Consider the following 22,705-nt stretch of genomic DNA (forward strand, 5'->3'; position numbering starts at 1 on the left):
CAATGCGATAAGGAGACATGAACACGCAGGAATGTTTTAGAGAGATGGAATCTAAAACAAGAAGCAGGAAAAATCGAATTGGTTGATCTCCAGTATTAAAATACTAATACAGTCAACTTAAAAATAACTCGTTTAGAACGAAGTTACTAAGAATGAAATGTCCGTTATTCAGAAACAATATTTTTTTAATAACTCCCACATTACTCCTTTATACTACAACTATGTAAAACAAAGAGAGAGATGGAGATCTGCGTAATGAGGATATGAGGCACAAAATTGCCTTTGGTAGTACTAATAATTTTACACAGCTCATTTTAGATTAGAACTTAGATTAGATCAATCTACAATGTCTATTCTAGCAATAAGATGGACTATTTACATACAAGGCTATTCAGAATTGTATTTACATGTCAAAATACTTGGAAGTGCCATGCTGTAGACCAAAGTGACTTAAAAAATCACAATAAATAAAAAGAAATGATTGAATATACTGTGAAATACTACTGTACAATTACATTAATATTCCCAAACCATACTGTACAATCCCATAAGATCTACTGAAATAAACCATATACAAAACCAGGAAACAAAGGCTCCTAATAGCAAGGATTCAACATTTTACGGTGAGTACTGCAGTAATTAAGTGACTGGTGACAAATACTCCTTCAATACATAGTGAGATACTGTGTAGTTAAGAGAAAGCGACCCAGTGAAGACCCCTTGGACCAACCTCACGTGACCTTGATCTCTTGAGTAATTTCCTGTTAGGGTCATTCTCGACATCATACAATATTATCAATAGTAATTACGGGATGAGAAAAGGGACGCCTGAGTGTCTTACGTCCATGCGACCCCAAACAAGAAAGAGGGAATACTGAGACTGGCATGGCCAAGGCCTACACTACTGACTGTATGACGAGGAAGACCATCAGCTGCTGCTGCTGCAAGCTGCTCCTTCAGCTGGGTCGTCCACCTCACAAAACTCGTCAGTGTTTCAAAAATTTTCTGAGCTACTGTTAAAAAAGGCGGTGGGGGGAGGGTTTTGGAGGTGGAAGGAACAGGGCTACAGGGAGCCGACGATGAGACCACAAGCAAGTTTTTGGCCGCACAAATACGTACCATCCAGACGTCCTTGTACTCCCTCTGGAGGGAGGACCATGAATCATAAGGAGCAGAGAGAACGCGTCAGTCTTAATCACGAATGACAGTCTCTAAAGGCATTCCCTTATCATAATAGGTCGCTAAACATTATAGCCATCAAGACATACAGCTGACTTACTAATTTGAATATTTGTAATATCATCATCTTCTTCTTCTTCTTTTCCTTTTACCATTGAGCCAAACGATGTGGTGCATGACCTTTGTAGCAGAGAGGACGTGGCATCACTTGTGTGTGGTTAAGTGCTCATGTCCGACCTTTTGGCTGTTAATCGTCAGTGTAACAGGAGGAGGTGGTTCAGGAGGAGGAGGAGGAGGATTAGAAGGAGGAGGAGCAGGAGGAGGTGTAGGGATGAGGGGCTAGTGCAAAGGCTGTGACAATGGTGCGAATGTTACTGGGGAGACCATACTCAGCTTCTGGGACCAAACGCACCAGACCTTGAGTCTAAGCAGTTCGTTTTTCATGGGAAGGGCAGCACAAGGATGCAAAGCATATGAATGCTGATGTGATTAAGCAGTGAAGAAGCCTTGAATCACTAACTAATAGTCATTCCGTTATACGTTAGTTCAAAATTCATCTGCATCACACATGAGTTTGACCTACCATGGACTGAAGTGACAAGGAGTGCATCAATGTTTGACAACACGAAAACAAGCTTGTTCCATAACATGAGCTCTGCTGTCTCGGTTAAGTTCTGTGGCCCATGCCGTGATATTTTACAGCTTTATGGAAAACTTGCAAAACTAATATTGTGGGGATACAATGAAGGAGCCACCCAAAGGACAACTATTGGGGTGGCATTTCTGTGCATCTACAAATCAAAAATAAAATGAAAAATCTTTTTAATGTCAGTGGCACAGATTTCCATGGAGACATTCATAGACATGAGGCAGAAGTGCAGCCATGCAACATCGACACACTTCATGCAGTGCAATGGGATGAGAGTTCGGTCAGCAGGCAAGGACAAAACACCATCCCCAGGAGTAGCAGCAAATAGGGAAGTGTCGATTCGCGGGTGGGGGTCAATTTTGAGGGATGGGGATGGGAATGAGGGACATTGGGGGGAAAACAGAATGAACAGTGTTAGTAGTACATTACGAGTGATACAAAAGAACCACGCTGGACGAGAAGGAGGGGGTGGTATTGTTGCCCACCTCAAAAATCAGTGTGCCCTCCTCAAAACCAAGTCAGCCGGGGGAAAAATGATGTTCTAAGAGTCAACGTGCAGCAGAGAAAGCTTTCAAGTGGACGCTCAACATAGGAAGCCATGAGGATTGTGAGGTCAGGAAGACAGAGAGAGAGAGAGAGAGAGAGAGAGAGAGAGAGAGAGAGAGAGAGAAAGAAATAGATAGCCAGGCAGACAGATAGTCAGAGAAACAGAACGAGAGTTCAAGGGAGAAAGAGAGGAGCGATTATTAAAGCATGCATGGAGTCTCTGTAAAGGATACTACTACGTGTTGGTTCATATTTACAGGATAGGTCTCATGTTTGGTAAGGCTCTGTTCTGTACCAGTAAAGTTAAAAGATTTTCTATCTTTTGCAGTAACGCAAAGAAATTCCTATAAAAGACGGTTCTGTTTGTTTTGCCTAGAGCGAACTTATGTGTTTTTATAGGTGTGAATGATCTAAAAACTAAAGCTTTATGTTTTTGTGAATGTCTTTTGTCAGGATTTGGATCACATCGCAATCAAAGAAAGAAAACTGCGTTGCCAAAACAGATCTCTTATTCTTCAGCGATTTGAAACAATCACTCTTTGCGTTGCACATTGATCCGACAGAAGTTAAAGCCACAAACTTTGCAAGAGATATGTTTGGGTAACCGTTTTTCTTCTTCTAAAACTTTGTTTTCATATAAAGAAAAATATAAAGTTATGTTAGCAATGAAGAGGAGTAGACAGGCTACTCTGCGTTATGTCGAATGAGGGAACATTTTTTCCTAGAAGAAGCAAATCTCGCAGATCGTTTCTATGAACCTCTCTAATATGCAACAGCTATAAATAATGCTTAATAATAGGAATATTAATAACGGCCAATGCTGAAAACAAAAGGCATTTTTAGAAGATTTGTGCACATCATATCTATCATCATTTGAAGCACAGCTATAACTAATTTAACCTTTACACCAACAAAAAAGAGAAACCAAAGATTATATATTCTCCTCTTTCACAAAGAAAATAAAAACTCACCCCGGACACAGAATTCAAGAAGGACAACAAACTTCCGAGTTCTCTCACCTCATTCCTGACTGAAGAGACAATGTTTTCGACCTCGTCTTCTGGGAACAGGTCAGGGATTTCTCCTGAAGCCAGCAGGTCATTGATGAGCACCAAAAACTTTTCGTCGGGAATGTGGGCGTCTGTCATCAGGAAGACTGTTCCCAAGTTCTTGAGTCCAGCTCGCAGGTATAAGTTTGCTAGGTCGCTCTAGAAGAAGAAGAAGAAGAAGAAGAAGAAGAAGAAGAAGAAGAAGAAGAAGAAGAAGAAGAAGAAGAAGAAGAAACGGAATAAATATATGCATACCAAATATGTATCTGGTTGTATATTTGTATATACAACAAATAGTTTAGGCATAAACATCTTGTGATGTCTAATTAAGAAAATGCAGTTTGAGATCTTCGTTAACACTTTGTATGTTGAAAGAAAATGATCTCTTAAACTGTACTGAGGCCAACAGACTGTTCGTAATGATGATCTTCCACCATTATGTAGTATGAGGACAGCGAGGCAGGATGATGAGGTACAGTATGAAAGTGAATTCATCATCATAGAACGTCAGTTTTCGAGGCTCATATGATTCCATATGGAACTAATGATCTTTGTTCATTTTATTTCAAACTATCAGAGGTCTTCGACAATTCAACATAATATTATTTGGCTGTCTTTTACTATTCTCAGGCCTCTCGTTTTCTAAGATTTAACAGCCAAGAAAAGTCTTTATGCCAGAATTTTAAGATTATGAAACCTTCTTGCACAAAAGAGTAGCTGTCAAATCGGAGTAAAGAAACTAAGATTTAAATTCACAGGACGATCTAACAAGTCTGCCGAATCAAAATTATAAAGTAACGGGTCCGAAAACAAGTGACAATAAGAGAATCCTTCTTCTTAAAATAGTCTCCTGACTACCCCTCAGCTCAAGTAACCTAAGCAAATATGAGATCAACTTTTTCTTAAAAAAAAAAAAGCTAAATGGTACAAGAGTGCCTCTCTTCAAAACAGTCAGAAATCTTAAAGAGATTTCTCTTGTTTTCAGACAAGGGTGAAAAGAAACTTTTTCTTTCCAAGATACTGACTCAAAACTCACTCTCGGCCCCTCTAATCTAAAAAAATAAATAAATAAATAAATTCTCTCGTTTAAACAAAAGTGAAATTAAGATAAGTTTCTTTAAAACCAAGGTCTCCATATTCACCCTCAGCTCTTGTATTCCATAATCCTTGGTGAGAGTAATTTGGAACACCTCGAGACCAGAGATGAAGGCTGCAAGGCGCGCCAGCGACTGCTTTCCAGAGCCCCCTACCCCTACCAGGAGAGCGTTGCCTCTTGGGCACTCTAAGATCCTGTTGATTCTGTAAATAACACCAAGTAAAGATTCATGGTTACAAAGGCTCTGTAAACTGCAGACAATATATATATATATATATATATATATATATATATATATATATATATATATATATATATATATATATACATATACATATATAATATATTATATTTTTTTCTATCTATATAATATATATATACACACATACATTCATACACGCATATATACACTGTACAGGAAATTACCAAGAATGAAAGGGCTCTTTCTATAACTTCCATTCTTTGTAAAGCCCTACACAATATTAGAATCATATGTGCTCATAAATTTCAGTTAAAAAAAGGGCATTTCCATAACTTTAATTTCATTTTAAAACAAAAATTTAAGGTGAACCGTCGGCTACATATGTTAAACTGGCACCTACCAAATCAAATACCGTGGTTGTATCACTTTACACTTGTTTACAAATGCAAATGCTTGTAATATGTCAACTAAGCGGTCATGAGAAATCTGTACCGTGCATTTCCTGAAGTCAGTTTGTTCTACAAGTATTTTCTATCTCCTCAAAGTTATTTTTATCGTTACTCATATTTTTATAAATACTGCATAAAGAGCTCGAAACGATCAAGTTACTATAAAAAAAACACTGACTGTCTGACCCTTTGCCACGTTCTTCAACTGAATCTTTTATAGGTTATTTAGGTTATTTTTCCCCCATCACTTCGGGAATATGTAACCTTCAGGATTACAAAAACGACAATCTATACTTTTTTCACGATAAATCACGTTCTGCTCTGTTATCTGATCAGTCTAGACCACGCCGTTGCTAAGCAACAGTACGGACTTGTGTTCCGCATTTGTAACATTGCCTGAAATCTACTACGAACCTGCAGATGTGCGCCATGGCATCTTCGAAGAGGACCAAATTCATAGCAGCGTTCAGTTCGTTATATGTCGTCAGAGCGTCCAGGAGGATGGTGTTGAGGTCAGCCCAAGACTTGATGGGCAGGTAGCGAGGCTCCCCGATGCCCCGAGCGAAGTGACAGAACACATTGGGCTGAGCCATGACTTCTGCTTCGTCCAGTTCCTGACGGAGGAAACTGTCAGAATCGACCGGCACAAAAGTTTCCGATCTTAAACGATTTCACGTACCTCTTAAATCAATCAGTGCTGATATTCTTGATTTACTGACTGCCATGTTTGTCTCGAAAGTCTTAAGAGTTAAAAACCGGGAATATTTAAAATCCCTATTTGTCTTATAAGGCCTTAATAATAAGCAACCAGTATGTCCAAAAGAATGCTCACTCTCGAATGTCAGTTATGAAATAAGTAGTCTACAATGCGCGATATGTGATTATATATTCTCCAGCTATCCGATTAAAAGTTTTATCATAATTTCCTCTCAGCCAATCCATTAATGAAAGAACGTATATAAATTTCAGGAATTAAATCCTCAAAGAACACGAACAATATCAAAATTCTAAAAATAAAAGAAGCTTTAATTAAAAAACATATATCACATTACTTATACAATGTCCATCACTGAGCTATAAAGAAAATAATTAGATTATTTGATTTATTAATTACAAGGACAATTTGTTTATACATTACGCAAACGTTTTTGAAAGCCTATTTACACTGAAGAGGGCACACATAAATGATTTATAAGAATGATAAATTATTTACAGTCCTTTTTACACAGCTTTTAGTAATGCCTGGGGTGATAGCTGAAAACTTTTTTAAGATCACAGGAGAGACTATGAATACTTCTGATGCTTCACTAAAATTGGTTTATTTACAAGGAAAAAATTGTATTGTGAATAAAGATATGACGTTAAAACGAAGAGTCGTCACTGTCCTTCGTAATTATAATGAAGTTCTAACGTCTGAGATATGGAAGATATAATGAAGATTAAAAATCACAATATTCTGATGTTTAAATACATTAAAATCTACACAGATTGTTCCCGAGAGCCTGGTCGGCTCTGGTTCTTCTAATTATATCTAAACAACAAAATTTTGGATTTTTTCTTCAGTCATAATAAGAATAACAATAACATCAGCAGCAGTAGTAGTAGTAGTAGTAGTAGTAGTAGTAGTAGTAATAAAAATGACCGGCCAGGCATTCAAGACAGCATCACAAGAGGGAAAGGAAGTTCCTTTACGTCAACAGGAAGTTAAAAGTGTAACGTTACGGTGTGACGTCATCAACTGGCGCCATTCTGTAAAAAAAAAAAGCAACACGGCAACGTGACAACACTCAACAAGCGGCGCGCAAAGGAACCAACAACACTTCCAGTCTTACTGTAGTTACCTGCACCGTTAGGTCGTTTGTCATTTGAACACACACACACGCACACGCACGCACACAGACTTTGCATGAGATAGCATGAAACATTAAATATATATATATATATATATATATATATATATATATATATATGTATATATAATATATATATATATATATATATATATATATATATATATATATATATATATATATATATATATATATATATATATATATATATATATATATATATATATATATATATATATATATACATATATAAGCATATATATGTATATATATATGTATACATATATATATGAATATATATAAATTTATGTGTATATATAAGCATATATATGTATATATATATATATATATATATATAATATATATATATATATATATATATATATATATATATATATATATATATAAATCAAACAAACATCAATTTCAATAAACAGATACATGCTATCTACTAAAAATAAACTTGAACACTTCAAGGAAATAAAAGGTCATCATAGCTAACATTCTTGTTTTTTTTTTTTTTTATTTAATACATAGGTACTAGGTCACGGCACAGTCCGCTGACCCACAACAAAATTAATGGATTACTCAGGGAAATCATTAACTACGGGTAGTTAACTCATGCACACTCCTACGTTTATGTCAGGTATTTCTAAGGTTTATAGCTGACGCAATAGCAAACAAACAAAAAAAAAAGAAGTTAAACATTTGATTCCAATCGGTTTTTTCTCTTTATTCTTCATGAGATCACTATCCCATGACTTAACCTCCCCCAAGATGGTCTGAGTTATATACCTGAACTTAACTTTTTTACGGAGGGAATGGAAATTTAGCAGATAATAGCAAGAAGCTAAAAAAAAAAAAAAATGGGTTTTACGGTACATCAGAATTCTCATATATGCTCCATCAGTGGGAATGTGGGAAGTTCCCACTAGCAGTTAGCTATTAGCTGGCCAGTAGTTAGTGAAGGGTTATCGTGGTTTTTAGCCATTAACAATTATTTCTTAACCAGGTGCCTAAAACTAATTCAGTGATCTAGTAAAATTCAGTGTCAGTTAAGCAGGATTACGCACTAGCGGGCATGTCTGATGCGTATCTTTAAAATATGAAATAATTTATTTTAACGTTAGTTGTAAAAGAAAATTCTAAAGATAAATTCAGAATGACTGGTCCAACTTAGATGAAACACAGGCACCTGTGCGCATGTCTCGTATCTAAGTAAGTTATCAGTGGAAACATCGGTGAGATAAAAGTCCGAAAGATTTCCAGTATTTTTCTAGGACGCGCCTTTGCCTCTCTAGACTAATCTGTGTGAAATTAGTTATTAAGAGTCTAAGTCCAATCAGTTCTCCGTCCTGCCGTGAATTCTAGCCCTCGTTTTAACACCTATAAATTGAGAAGGTCAGAACAGCCTTGGAAAGTCTTGGTCACGCAGTTTGGGCAAAGGTTCGCTCTCTCTCACTCCAAGGAAATTTGCACGTGGTTGCCAAAATACCAGCTAAAAATGGGTATCGAATCAGGCAAAAATTACATCCGCAAGATCTTTGTGTAGCTCAAATCTCAACGTTTTCAATATTTTTACGGTGTTGGAATCATTACGAAGTTATTTACTTATTTATTTTCTATACACATTCATTATCCAAAGTGCTTAGACTAACTATGGGATGGCCTGACATGCTTTGTAGGATTTCAAGTACAGGGTAATTGTCCAACTACGTCTACGAACTGTCAACAAACATTCACAGATCTGACCCTGGAAAATAATCCAAGTAAGGTTAGTGGAACGGCCTTTAAAAAAAAAAAGGAATTTAGGAAAGAAACTAACACCACAATCAACTCAGTTAAATACACTTATGGTATAATACGTGTTGTCAGACAAAACTAAAGAAGCACAGACATGTCTATCACATTAAATCATGCTGACATCTAAGGAATGCTGTTCAGTCAATTCCTTGGCAACGTGAACACCATCAGTTTTAAAACATTGAAAGCGATACCAGTTTAAACAGTCCTGCAGGGTGAGATGACCTCGGTGTGTTTTTTTCGGCAAACAGTTTTTAGTTGCTGCCAGTGATCTAAGGAACCATACTTCGAACCTTCGTCGATTATATCTTTTTAGTCAAAATAATAGTTATTTTGACTTGAAAAGCATAAGCCCTTTTCACTTTTAAATATTCCAGTTCCTTTACAGCCCTTGGTTTCTTCGGGGACTAAACATAAATCTAAACTATTTTATCTCTTGAAAACTTCCAGATTTGATAAAATTTTCGGCTGCAAGTTTTCGGAAGCTTCAGTTACTCAAATGATTGTTACATAAGTTGGGATAACTGTAACCTTGAGGACTTGGCAGCATAAGGAGTTTTAAATATGGAAAATGTGTTTGTCCATATGAAAGTAATGTAGGCTACACGAGAACAAATTAAAAAAAAAAACTCATCGACGTATAAATTAACGTTATTGGAAGTTTCTGTGCAAACGCCTGTAACTTACTACAGTGGGAACGATGTACGCTTGTACATGGCATTCGTGACTTACTTTAAACATGTACATTTGATTTAGCTAACAAGATTAAGTTTCATGCCATTATTACTGTACAATCTTTGGTACTCAATTTGATTTACACTTTCTATTTTAACGAATCGGTGTAATGTCGCTGATCTGGAAGAAGGACGATGTCAAACATTCGATCCCTTTGAGGAGAAAAGTTGCAAGTATACCATGACCCGTAATTCGAGAAGTTACCTTTTTTTATCATAAATATCCTCTTGACTTTCTGCCATTCCCGGGATATAAGCAAAAGAAACAAGAATAATCTCCCTTCGAAATATGGTTCCTTGCACTGAATCCTCTCCTACAGAAGCATTTGCTGATGACTAAGAAAAAATATAGAAACATCTAATGTATAGATTACCTCTATGACCGTCTCTTTCTCTTCATCATCGCTCTTGGATGGGGAAAAGGTAAACAAATGAGACACTGCTCTAGAAAAAGGAAGGTGAAGAAGAGCAAGTAGTAATTACATTAGGTCACTAACTCATGAGAATCACTAGCAACTTTATACATCTTGAACGTATTACTCAAAAAAAGGCTCTGGTAAGAACACGTAAAAAGAAATATATGTACATATATGTATAAGTATGTATACATCTGCAGCAGTCTGTGGTAAATACAACAGAATAATAAGATAAAATGCAGAGAACAAAATTTTGTACAAAAGCTCACTGCATAAAGCACAGTATTTCTGATTGCCTGTAATGCTTCCACTTCGTTGATGTTGATAACTTTCTACCACAGCTAGTGTATCATTTTGCAACAACTGTGGTCGTTTGACATACCAATACTTAATCTAAAAAAGCTGAAATTTAGAATTACATACAACTCTACAAGTTCTACAATCGTTCTCAGGGTAATCTTTAAGCTAATTGTCAAGACTACTGAATACAAACATTACGTTCCAAATCTACTCGGTAATGGTTCTCAGTTTAAATTTGACATATGTACTTACATGGTGAACATACATACATACATACATATATCTACGATATCTACAATTAACTATTTGAAAAATAACATCGATTTCATGCTTTCTATGTTCCTACACTGTTACAAAAATTTCTGTAATGAAGATAAACTACCCAAATTTCTCTATGTAAAAAATATATGGCTTTTTGCTGGTCATGCATTGAAAATGGCATCGAAGCACATATAAACATGTGAGAAGAACATATGTACAGCTGTATAGACGTGGCGCCAAGGGTATTATGTACATGTCATAAGTAACTATAAGAAATCAACACATTGATTTTTTCCCTTTTATTATACTATGATTCTCTTTGTCTAGAACTATGGCTAAGTTTAATACTCTTTTTGTCTATCAAGCGCCGTGGGATGATATGTTGGCTAATTTTATGTCTCTCCCTCTCTCTCTCTCTCTCTCCCTCCCAATCTTTAGTCGTTCATCTATAATCCTGAAATGAATACTATTTTAATAATGGCTGCCGACAAATTTTGCATTAAGGAATAATTGAATTCGATAACATTACTGCAAAATCCTTCCTTAACTTACTAATATCTCTTCAGGCTAGCATACTTCTTCTGACACAAAGAAAAGGCTAATTCATCAGTAATACATATATATTTTTATAAACGTGTAGAAATATATACGTAAATAAAAATATATATAAGTAGTGTGTATCTCATATTTTTTCAGTTGACAGCCATTTCTCCTTAAAGAGAGACAGTGAACCCAAAGGGAGAGAGCACTTCTTATATTTACACAAGGGTGAAGCTACAAGCCCCACACCTGGTTCTCTTCCTATGCTCGAGGGTGAAGTGTTAACCTCGAAGTGTAACCTCCTTCAGCAAGGCGTAACTTTTATTGTACCTCGAGCGATGTGAACAGGTGTAATCAGATATGTAGATTAATATGTATACATATGTAATGAATGTTTATGTTCATGTGAAAAATCTGCTGATATTGTGAAAACATCAATTTAGATACAGATGATCGCCTTGTATTTTTGGAAGCTTGAAGAATTTCAAATCCTGACTTTTTCATACCTACTCTATTCCTTGTCGTTCAAGCATTTTTTTTAAAATCTAAATTGACTTCTAATAGTGATCGTAAGTTTCGTGGGAAGTTCTATATCAAACTGTTAGTCTTTCAAAAACTAAAGTTTTAGCTTGCTGCAGTTATTCATTGATAAATTTAACATTCTAATTTGTTCCCGTATTTTCATAACTAATAATCATTATAGTACAAAAATACTTCAAGTTTCACAGATCCTGAGTTAATCAGTTATTGACACCAAAATGTACGAGAGCAAAGGTGTTACTGTCTATAGGAGTTATATATTTATACCATATATACATATGTACATACATATATATACATATGTTCATATGTACAGTAAACATAAATATATACAAACAGATTTATCATATATATGTATATATATTATAAAATTAGTATGCAATGTACAGTACTGTTTATCTATATGCGTTCTTTATACTACATCATATTTCTGTAAATCAAACATAAATAACCGTGAGTGTGGATCTGGTGACAATTCCTTCCAAGGAAAAACTTATGATATCATCCCAACGACTCGTCTACTGCTGTATATTCATTTCTAACCAATTTTATCCCAAAGGTGAGGGAACCTTTTCTCTCGACAACTCCCCGAAGGACTCACCTTCTTCTTCCTGCCCATTTCAGTGGGATCCTATAGGACTTACCTCGAAGATCTTTTTCGTGATGTCCACTTGGAGTTTATTCAGCATCTCCAAATCCTTCTCCTCCAGCAGGCGGTCCCCATAGACCCTCTGGGTCTCGTGAAGCCATGCCCTCAGGAGTTCCAGGGGCGCTTTCACGGTCTCGCCCGTGCAGAACAGAAGGCCCTGGTGGGCGTGCAGAAGATAGAGAGTTAAGGAGGAAGGTTTTAGTTATTGTTAAAAGGATCTTTGAAATTAAGTTGCTTTCTTTTTGCTGCTAAGAATGGATATCTCCCTCTCTGACAGATGTCGTTTTCACACCTGAATATAATAATTCAATTTTAGCAAATTAAAAAAAAAGTCACTAATGGCACCTAGTAACCATGGAGGCTTCATTTAGGAAGTAATTAAGAGAATAATTGATAACAATTTATATCTTTATAATTTTTCAATTCTTTCATGCTTAGGAGATAAATGTAAAAATTCAATGGAATAGAGTTATTACCTAAAAGAATATTAACTATTAACTATCTTAATGATTGTATATATATAATATACCATAAATCCGTATATATCTATTAAATACCTGGAAAATGTTCGTAGATCTATACACATATTGAAGATATAGTGGAACATAATATATATCGGCAGGAAAGTCGCGGTGACTTTCTATGAAGCTATAGGGCCGATATTCACCAACGGCTCCGTCATCTAAAATAGCACACAGATTTTATGGTCAAATAGCAAACCAAAGACTGACTGCATTGTAACAGTGCAGACCAGAAATGCTTTTGGTTCTTTTAATATACCAATCGGAAAATGTTAATAATAATCTAATAAAATAATAATAATAATGGAACTAGTGATGAAGAAAGTCCACAGACTTTCTGATGTTTAAGTATAAATATCTAAAATAGCGAGAAATTTACATAAAAACGAGAGCTTTCGAGAACTTGCTTCTTTGAATTCTCCTCCAAGCTGAGGAGAATAATAATAATAATAATAATAATAATAATCTGCAATAATAATGTTTCTAATATGTAATAATAATAATAATAATATGGAAGAAATCCACAGCGGTTTAAGTATAAATATACATATTGAAATCATGCTATCATGATCTTTTTATGAATACTACTCCTACTCAACTACTAGAATCTACAGATACTACAGCCTACTGCTATAAATATTTCTAATAATAATAATAAATAATAATAATAATAATTTCTTCATAATAATATTAATAATAACAATAATCTTTTATGAATACTAATATTAATAATAACAACTAATAATAATAATAATAATAATAATAATAATAATAATAATAATAATAATAACAATAATAATAATAATAAAATCAAGAAGAAAGTATCACTCAATGATGTCGCAATACCGTGGGACACCAGAGTAGACGAGAAAGAAAGAGAAAAATTGATAAGTATCAAGACCTGAAAATCGAAATAAGAAGGATATGGGATATACCAGTGGAAATTGTACCTATAATCATTGGAACACTAGACACGATCCCAAGATCCCTGAAAAGGAACCTGGGAAAACTAGAGGCCGAAGTAGCTCTAGGACTCATGCAGAAGAGCTTGCTACTAGAAACAGCGCACATAGTGAGAAAAGTGATGGACTCCTAAAGAGGCAGGATGCAACCCGGAACCCCACACTATAAAAACCACCCAGTCGAGTAGGATGACTTGTGATAGACAAAAAAAAAATAAATAAAATAAAATAAAATAATAATAATAATAATAATAATAATAATAATAATAATAATAATAATAATAATAATAATAATAATAATAATAATAATAATAATAATGCCATCATATCCATGTTTTAGCTTACAGTGGGTTTTGAGTTTCTTACATAAAACAGATGCGTATATAATAAATTCATCAAATGATACAACGTTGAAATCAACCTTAAGCGGCTGTCCTGTGGAGAGAGGTCCTCAGATCGAACAAGACCATATGGTGTCTTTGATAAATACAGATTCTAAAACCATGTAAAAATTCAATTTGAATAAATTATTTACGGTTTGATGTAGTAAATTCACATACTAAACATCCATACACAATGAAGTACATCTGATACAATCAAATCACATCTTCAGTAAAATAAAAGGCTAAAGTCATAATCTGTAATTATTTAAAAGACGTATGAAATATATCACAAGGTTAAGGGAAGCTGATGTCAACTTGTTGAGATAAGACTAAGAGGAAACTTGTTTATGCGCTCTAGTTGTGATATCAAAGTCTGTATTGTACACGTTGAGTACATTACATTTATCGACAGTGAATACCAGCTTGATAAAAAAGATTTCATGAGAATTTTTGAAAGGAAACGAACTTGTTACTATGCCCTATGGTTACTTCATTAAATGATGCAATATTCACGTTAAACGTATAGCCTACAGATTAGGCGAATCTTTTTAAACCAGACGATAATCTCAAAATATATTATCAAGGAAAAAATACAATAATAGAAAGAAAGGTTGTAAATAAATGGAACGGATCGTGAAAATAAAAAAGGGACTTCATTATAATGAAAGTGCCTTAACTACATTCTGATAAACAGGCATTAGACCTATTTGTTTACAATAATGGAGCTCAAAATCCACAAGGAGTTTCCATGCTTGTCATCTGCTCCAAGACTAAGAACCCGTGCTGTTGTAAGACAAACTAAAAAATAATAACAAGAAGGGCCTAACAAGTTACACAAGTCCTATTATTATTATTATTATTATTATTATTATTATTATTATTATTATTATTATTATTATTATTATTATTAACCATAATAAAGGACAAAAAGGGCCAAAGAAAAGAGAAATGTAGGCTCTGACAATCTGCAGAAGTCCTAGTATTATCCTGAGTATCATCATTAATATCTATATGATTCATCATGAGTATCAACATTAATATTTATATCATCCATAGAGAAAAATTCAAAACGGCGTGAAAAATTCTAGTGACATGCAGAAGAAGAGCAAAATAAAAATAAACAAATAAGCAAGCAAGAAATGAAGAAAATGAAGACGAAAAACATCTCTTCCAAAGAGAGAGAGAGAGAGAGAGAGAGAGAGAGAGAGAGAGAGAGAGAGAGAGAGAGAGATAAATTACCCTGGTCAACGCTGGGTTGAACTTCATGGCGGGACTCTTGAGATGCTGATCTAAAAGGGACGAGTAGATTCGGTAGAGACTCTCCATACAAGGAAAGCTGATAAGAAAGGTACAATTATCGTTATTAGACTGAATACTCCCTCTGGGCTCTCCCAGCAAAATACAGTTTTTTTGTTATAGGAATTTAGTATATAAATTTATATATACATATATATATATATACAGTATATATAATCAATACAATATACATATATAAATATATATATATATATATATATATATATATATATATATATATATATATATATATATATATATATACACACACACACACACACACACACACATATATATATATATATATATATATATATATATATATATATATATATATATATATATATATATATATTCCTAGCCTTAGCAAGTTCCAACGGCATCTAACATACCTAACAGCAAAGACAGAGAAATGTCTCTGAAGTCGAGGGTTGATGCTAAATGATCCAGCAGTCGGATTCATGGCGCCTACGTACTGCACGTTATGTATGTCCTTCAGCGTATGCTTTGTTCTGTCGTACCAATGGCCGTAATCCATGTGCTGCCGGATGAGTGTATGGGGCTGCACCGTCCCATACATGTCGACCTATGGGAGGAGTGAAAAGGAAGTTCAGTTTTTCTCGGAGACCACTGATGTCTGGAAATGCAAAGGAATGGAAAGTGTGCCTGAGTTACATTTTGGGAAAAGTGGGGTGAGTTTCAGTTTCACATTCTCGATAGTACAGCTAATTTATCCCGTAGAATTAAGGCTACAAATTGTCATCAAGATAACAGAACAGCTACAGGGACAGTAAGTCTTGATGACGTGGTCGAAGAAGCAGCTGTGGCTCACAGACCATCAGCTTTCATGGGCAACAATTGATGTGATGCTTATTGATAAGGCAAAAGTAAATTCATCCCAGGCAGATAATCAGCTACGAGAGGAGTTTTCATTCATCCTTTTGAAGGAAATTAAGACACCCTTTGAAAATATGGAAATAGCATTCGTGCACAGATTAATCTGTTCTTCAAAGGATAAAGAATCTCTTCAGTGAAATAATGAAATATTCTATACTTTCATACAAGTCTTTTAATGTATTATGGGTTAGCATATAACGTTGTTTCCATCAAATGATAAAATAGTGAACAGATAGGTATTTTCAGTATTCTCAAAGATTATGGTATAACTTTAAGGAATATCGGGCAAAGAGACAATCCCTAGTCAGAACTACCATCCAGATTTGGATTTTGCTGGAAAAATTGTCTTTTTTTTATTATAAAATGCATGCAAAGCTGGACACATTTAAAAATAAAAGAAGTATTTATATATTTTGATGTATGTATATCAAGTATGTAGATAAGAGCCAGATATAGATAAAAGAACTAACCATAGGCATATTAATATCATCTATAAAGTAGATGAGCTTCTTCGTCCCCGGGGGCGCGTAGTTCCTTCCAGCCTTTTTCTCGAGCGGTTTTTCAAGGACTCTCTGAAGCAGTTCTGTTTGCCAAAATTTTTCCGAATGAAAAAGAGACAAGGCAAATAAGTACTGTACTACAGGAATAATTAAATTTAAGAATGCAATACGAAAATGCGCTGGTGTTAGTTTGAACTTTTTGTGTGTTAATGGTAGTACTGTAAGTTATGTAAGTAAAAAATAAAAATGCAACCTTGCGGTTTACCGGTAAGGTATTTGTTACGGTAACTGTGAATTACTTTAGAATTGTAAAAGTATACACAAAGCACTAGCAGAATATTTGTTACCACTAACTGAAATATAAATACACCCTCGTTTATGAAGTAAATATCATTGTCTTCAAATCTCTAATCATTGTCTTTAAATCTCTAAAACAGAAACATACACAGAACGCCTGCAAATCATTAATGTCATCGTGACTATTGACGCAAATATAAACAACTCACAAACCTGTGCGTTTGATTATAAGGTCTGCCTCACCTGAGGTGGTGTAGTAATTGAAAGGGACGTTGCAAACCGAGTACTCCTCGGGCATGGAGTTGAGGATCTCGTTCAGAAGAGCAGACTTCCCACATCCGGAGGGTCCCACGAGCATCACGGGATGGCACTTGTTCATCAGGAGGTCGATGAAGAACTTGAGGCGGACGGTCTCGCAAGTGTGGACCATCAGCGACTGGTCGGGGTTTCGGGATTGTGTAGGTCAGGAGGAGGAGGAGGAAGAAGGAAGAGGAGGAGAAGAAGGAGGAGGAGGAGGGGGAGAAAGGACGGGAAGATAAAAAAGAGATAGAAGAGAAAAGATAGAGGAATAAAAAAGTAATTAGAATGGGAATAAATAATTTTCAAGATTTACAGAAAAAATGGTAGTATGGATAGAAAAATGGAAGAAGACAATGCAAAGTAACGTAAAAGAATTTTATGTAGTAACAAAAGGGGGAGGAGTAAAACATTAAAACCGATAGAAAATAAGGACCAACATAAGGGGTAAAGAGAAACGTTAAAAGAGAGCAAAAGGAAATTAAAGAGAGAAATGAATCATATTGATGAATACAATAAAAAAAAAGCAAGACATGAACGAACAAAAAAAAAAAAAATTTATGAAACAGAAATACGATGAGTGGAACAAGAAGAAAGGAACAATGAAGAAGGCATTAAGGAAGGAATTAACGGTAAAAGAAGGACCAGTGGAAGAAGACAGAAAGGAAAGAGGGTCGAAGGTAGAGGCCCAGATTTCGGTCACAAATCAAATGAAGAAGAGTTTAAAACCCAGCAGTCGGTGATGGTAGTACCCAATGTCAGTAACGTTTTGTGTTGAGGGTACCGCCAACAGTAGAATCATCGAGTGAAGAGACGAGGTGTATGAGGATAAAAATTATGGAGATTAGAGACATTTAAAATGGTGGGAATTATAAATAAAACTTTCAAATGGCTGACGAGAGCTCAGCCACTTTCACTGCTGAGATATTAATCGTGATATTTCTATCACGAGTAACCCTTACAAAAAAAGTAAGACACTGAACAAACTGATTTTTCAGAGATGTTTTGTATTACGAACATACTTTTCCTCTTAAAGTTTTTTTTTTTAAGAAAGTAGTTCGGTAATTATAAATATATCTACAATTTCATAATATGTTCAGGGATACGACACAATTCCTATGGAGAATTAATATATTCGAAAAAAAAAATTCCTTTAAAGTTGCTTGCAAGCAAAGAAAATTTGGAAAATTTCTGGCGAAAAAGTGAGAGCGAAATCGCCCGATAAACGGGACTTTATTATTTTGCTTTTGTAATTTCATTTTTTGTTTTAATTCAGCCAATACCAGATGAAAATGGATCGTATGAGAAGTGCTGAGTTGGGCTCCAATAATACCAGATCTATTTAGCGTTTCAAAATTTGTTCTCTCTGGCGAGCTGGTACCAGGAAACCTCGGTGTGTAGTACCAGGCAAGTACAGGAGGTACCAAATCCCCTTTAGGTGAAAAACAAAAGGAAATGAACTTTTTGAACAGTTCTTATTGGCAATCGTCACATTACAAAAAGAGTCCCATCCACATTAGTACTCCAATGAATGGGTTCTAAGCATAAAAATCAAAGCTATAAAAGTGATAGTGACTTGTGGTTGGAATTCTGAGATTAAGAATAAAGGGTTTATTTATAAATATGATTTACTTGTAAATATAAATGAATTATTTAAAACTTGAATCCAGTGAAATTAAGGAATGTCTTGATTTATATTCACAACCAACACTGTAGAACTTGGCAACATTTCCCATAAAATTTCCACTGTAATGAACATTATTAAGCAATAATTATGAAGTTATCATTAACTATTGTTTTCCAAAGTAGAAATTAAACTCAGAATTAAATCCAAACCAATTAATACAAAACCACAACAGAATATGCGACCACAGTTGACATTTTTCTGCATGTAATATTTGTTCATGTAAACATACATGTGAAATACAAGTATGGATCAATGCTTTATGTCTCTAAAGATTTTACAAGTACACACAAATACACATATGTATGTATGTATGTATGTATGTATGTATGTATGTATGTATGTATGTATGTATGTATGTATGTATGTATGTGTTCAGTGTTAATGTAATTACATAAACGATGGAAAAGCAGGATACTATATGAATCTCATAGTAGGGAGGCAATGAATTGCTTAACATTAGTAAACTTTTTGCCTCTCATACAGCATTAACCAGGCTGATGGTGAGCAACCTGATTGCTAATAATATGATATTCTTGTATATAAATTATTTGTTTTAGTATCATGGCCTTCCTGCTTCTTATATATATATATATATATATATATATATATATATATATATATATATATATATATATATATATATATATATATATATATATATATATATATATATATATATAATCAAACTGTGGTCAACATATATTCTGTAAAGGAACGACAGCTCAACACCATTGTTCACGTAAGATGGAAGATTCGTTGTTAGTGAATTCTTCCCTTAAGGCGTATCACTGCGTTCAAATGTGGCAAACAAGAAAATGAACACATACTTATCTGTCCTGTCCCACGATGGGGTAAACATAATCGGTGATAAAAACTGCCATTATTCAGTTAAAAAGCAGATTACACACTTAACCTACAGGTCATCACAAGAAGCACACACATACGCCAAACCTTCTACAAAAGCTTTACAGTTACAGGGCAATACTTCTACTTCACACCCAGACAGTCTAATTCAAACGTCTACGGGAAAAATACATCAACATACTGTGAAGTTTACAATGTACAGACACACAAATCTACGTGGGCGTATCTATCCAAAATTCGAATGTTCCAAGCTGTACCATGACACACAAAGATGCTGATTCGTGCAAAACCCAAGATGTTCATGAGGTTTCGTAAATGTGGTGACGTCAGTGCGCCATGATTACCAGTGTCTTTGATACTGATGTGATTTACAAAGCAGTTCGATTAAGAAACTGTTTTCATTAACAAACCAGAATGCTTAAGGAACTGGTGTAATTAACAAACCAGTATGCTTAAGAATTTGGCGTGTTTAACCAAAGAGTGTACCTAAGACAGGTACGTTTAACATACCAATGTGCTTACGAAACGAGATTCTTTTCAAAACTGAAGAGTGATAAAATTTGAGTTTTAGATTCAAGTATTTTCAAGAAAGTCTTGTCACAAAGAAACTGGCGCATTTGAGAAATCATTGATTTATAAACTCGTGTTTTCAATATGCAAAGTTTGTTTTAAAATATAAGTGCTTGTCAAATAGGAAGGTGTTTATGAAGACAGTGTTACAAGAGATCCCAGAGTCTTTAAAATTTTTTTTAAGGTATTTTGTTGAGAAACGAGTATCTATAAACCACGGTCCTTAACAAACGAGTACCTCTACGAATTAGGACCCGCAAAGAGACTTGGTTGGTCCCGCTACGAAAGATAGGTCTCCATAAAGCCTCCGTAACCCTTCCAATATAACTCTGCTAAAGCTCAAAAACAAAAGTGACCTTACGTGAAACTTTAAAAATATAATGATCAAACCTTTTTTTTTTTAAATAGAATACAGCGACGATACAATGTACAAAAAATATATGTCGTTGTGATTTATGAAAGTAAATTGCAGGTACTGTCAGAATTTTTTATATTAAATGAGTTGTGGTAATTATCAAAATTACAAATATTGCACGCTGAAGATTATAAATAGAATACTTTGCAAAAACTATGTTAATGCTCACAGAGTATGTCACGGGTATAATTTTCAATGCTCTCTAAAGCATGAGAAAATCATTGTTCATTTATTTTACTACTTTGCAACAGAAACATGTCCTATAACTAACTGCTTTCAGAGATCTCAGAAATATATAAATAGTACTGTTTTCATATTTTTTTTTTATTTTCATTTGGAAATCACTAATTTTTAACTTTTTATCAAAAGAATGGGCTACGCTTACGAAAAGTAACTCAGACGCACAGTCAGTATGGGTGCAATAATTATATCAGAAACCCCGTAACAATAAAATATTATCTAAGTTTGTTTGCACATGAAAGACTTCGTAGAGAATCCCACTATGGCTCCTAAAATACCTAAACTTCAAGTGGACAAATGATTCTGCAAGAGTTAAGACTATGCTTAAATCAATAGCGTATGATGATATCTTTCTAAACTCTCAATGGTCTATTTATGAACTACCCAGGTCATCAATCATCGTCACCGCTATTGAGTCAGCTGGAGATTTACGGTCAAAAAAGGTCCCACGATCTTAGAAACTGGTGTCCCATGAAGCCAGTTTGTTTTAAACACTAACTTTTTTTTAAGAGGCCTGTCTATTATTCTTAAGCAGAGGATGTTCTCAAGAATGTGATACCTTTAAGTAACCTAAGTTTCGTAATTTTAGGAGACCAGTTTTAGAATCTTGTACATAAAATTCTAACTCCAGGTGAAAATCTACAGCTACGGGTGTTATTATGAAAAATCCTTGATGGGTGATGTTCATGTTATTTATGCATAAATCTTATTTCTTTAAAATATAAATTCAGAATAAATTACATCTATTATATATGTATTATATATATTGTATATTATATATATATATATATATATATATATATATATATATATATATATATATATATATATATATATATATATATATATATATATATATATATATATATATATATATATATATATATATATATATATATATATATATATTTAGACAGACTGATAGACAGTGTTTGTATCATTCTGATTGATTTTTATAATCTTCACATTTCCGAAACTTTTTTCCTCACAGGCAGAACTGGCAGATGCCATTTTTACAAACTGCTTTTAGCTTGAACAAACTTCAATTTGATGATAGCTCCATTTACATAACTTTCCTTGTGCATACAGCTCTCTCAATTCTTATCAATTTATTATGGATAACTGGAGACCCAGTCGTCATTATTTGTCGGTTCTAAAATCTCGTTCTTAGATAAAATATGCAGACAACCTTTTCTGTAAAACTTAAACTCACATTCTACCACGTGGAGGGAGTTTTAGACACGAAGTCGATCACCGTCTTGATCGAGGGGGAGGAATCTTTTAGGATACATGGATGGCATATCACTTACTCTTCAGAATCACGGACAATGACTTATTCTTGGACTAATTCTGTTTTAAAAGCGCCTATATTTCACTAGCAACAGTTAAAAAAATAAAATCCCGAATTATGACGAAAATAACTGTCGCTTATTCGGTCCAACAGAACAATTCCGAGAAATTTTTCCACCCTTTTCCCTGAGAGAACCTCCGGGGACGCGCAACTAAAGTCCTT

General features: G+C 34.4%; 1 protein-coding gene across 1 annotated transcript in view; it reads right to left on the minus strand.

Annotated features, from left to right (window-relative positions):
• Dhc93AB (Dynein heavy chain at 93AB) overlaps nucleotides 1-22,705 on the minus strand; it is a 112,275-nt gene that overhangs the window by 38,836 nt on the left and 50,734 nt on the right. Inside the window, exons 48-55 of the mRNA XM_067125082.1 lie at nucleotides 17,363-17,555; nucleotides 16,793-16,905; nucleotides 15,818-16,011; nucleotides 15,369-15,465; nucleotides 12,259-12,420; nucleotides 5,585-5,784; nucleotides 4,566-4,722; nucleotides 3,394-3,582 (exon numbers count right to left, since the gene is read on the minus strand). Of these exons, the coding sequence (XP_066981183.1) occupies nucleotides 3,394-3,582; nucleotides 4,566-4,722; nucleotides 5,585-5,784; nucleotides 12,259-12,420; nucleotides 15,369-15,465; nucleotides 15,818-16,011; nucleotides 16,793-16,905; nucleotides 17,363-17,555 (1,305 nt within the window). The remainder of the gene's footprint in view (nucleotides 1-3,393; nucleotides 3,583-4,565; nucleotides 4,723-5,584; nucleotides 5,785-12,258; nucleotides 12,421-15,368; nucleotides 15,466-15,817; nucleotides 16,012-16,792; nucleotides 16,906-17,362; nucleotides 17,556-22,705) is intronic.

Source organism: Macrobrachium rosenbergii, chromosome 23 (assembly GCF_040412425.1).
Source record: "Macrobrachium rosenbergii isolate ZJJX-2024 chromosome 23, ASM4041242v1, whole genome shotgun sequence".
NCBI lineage: Eukaryota > Metazoa > Arthropoda > Malacostraca > Decapoda > Palaemonidae > Macrobrachium > Macrobrachium rosenbergii.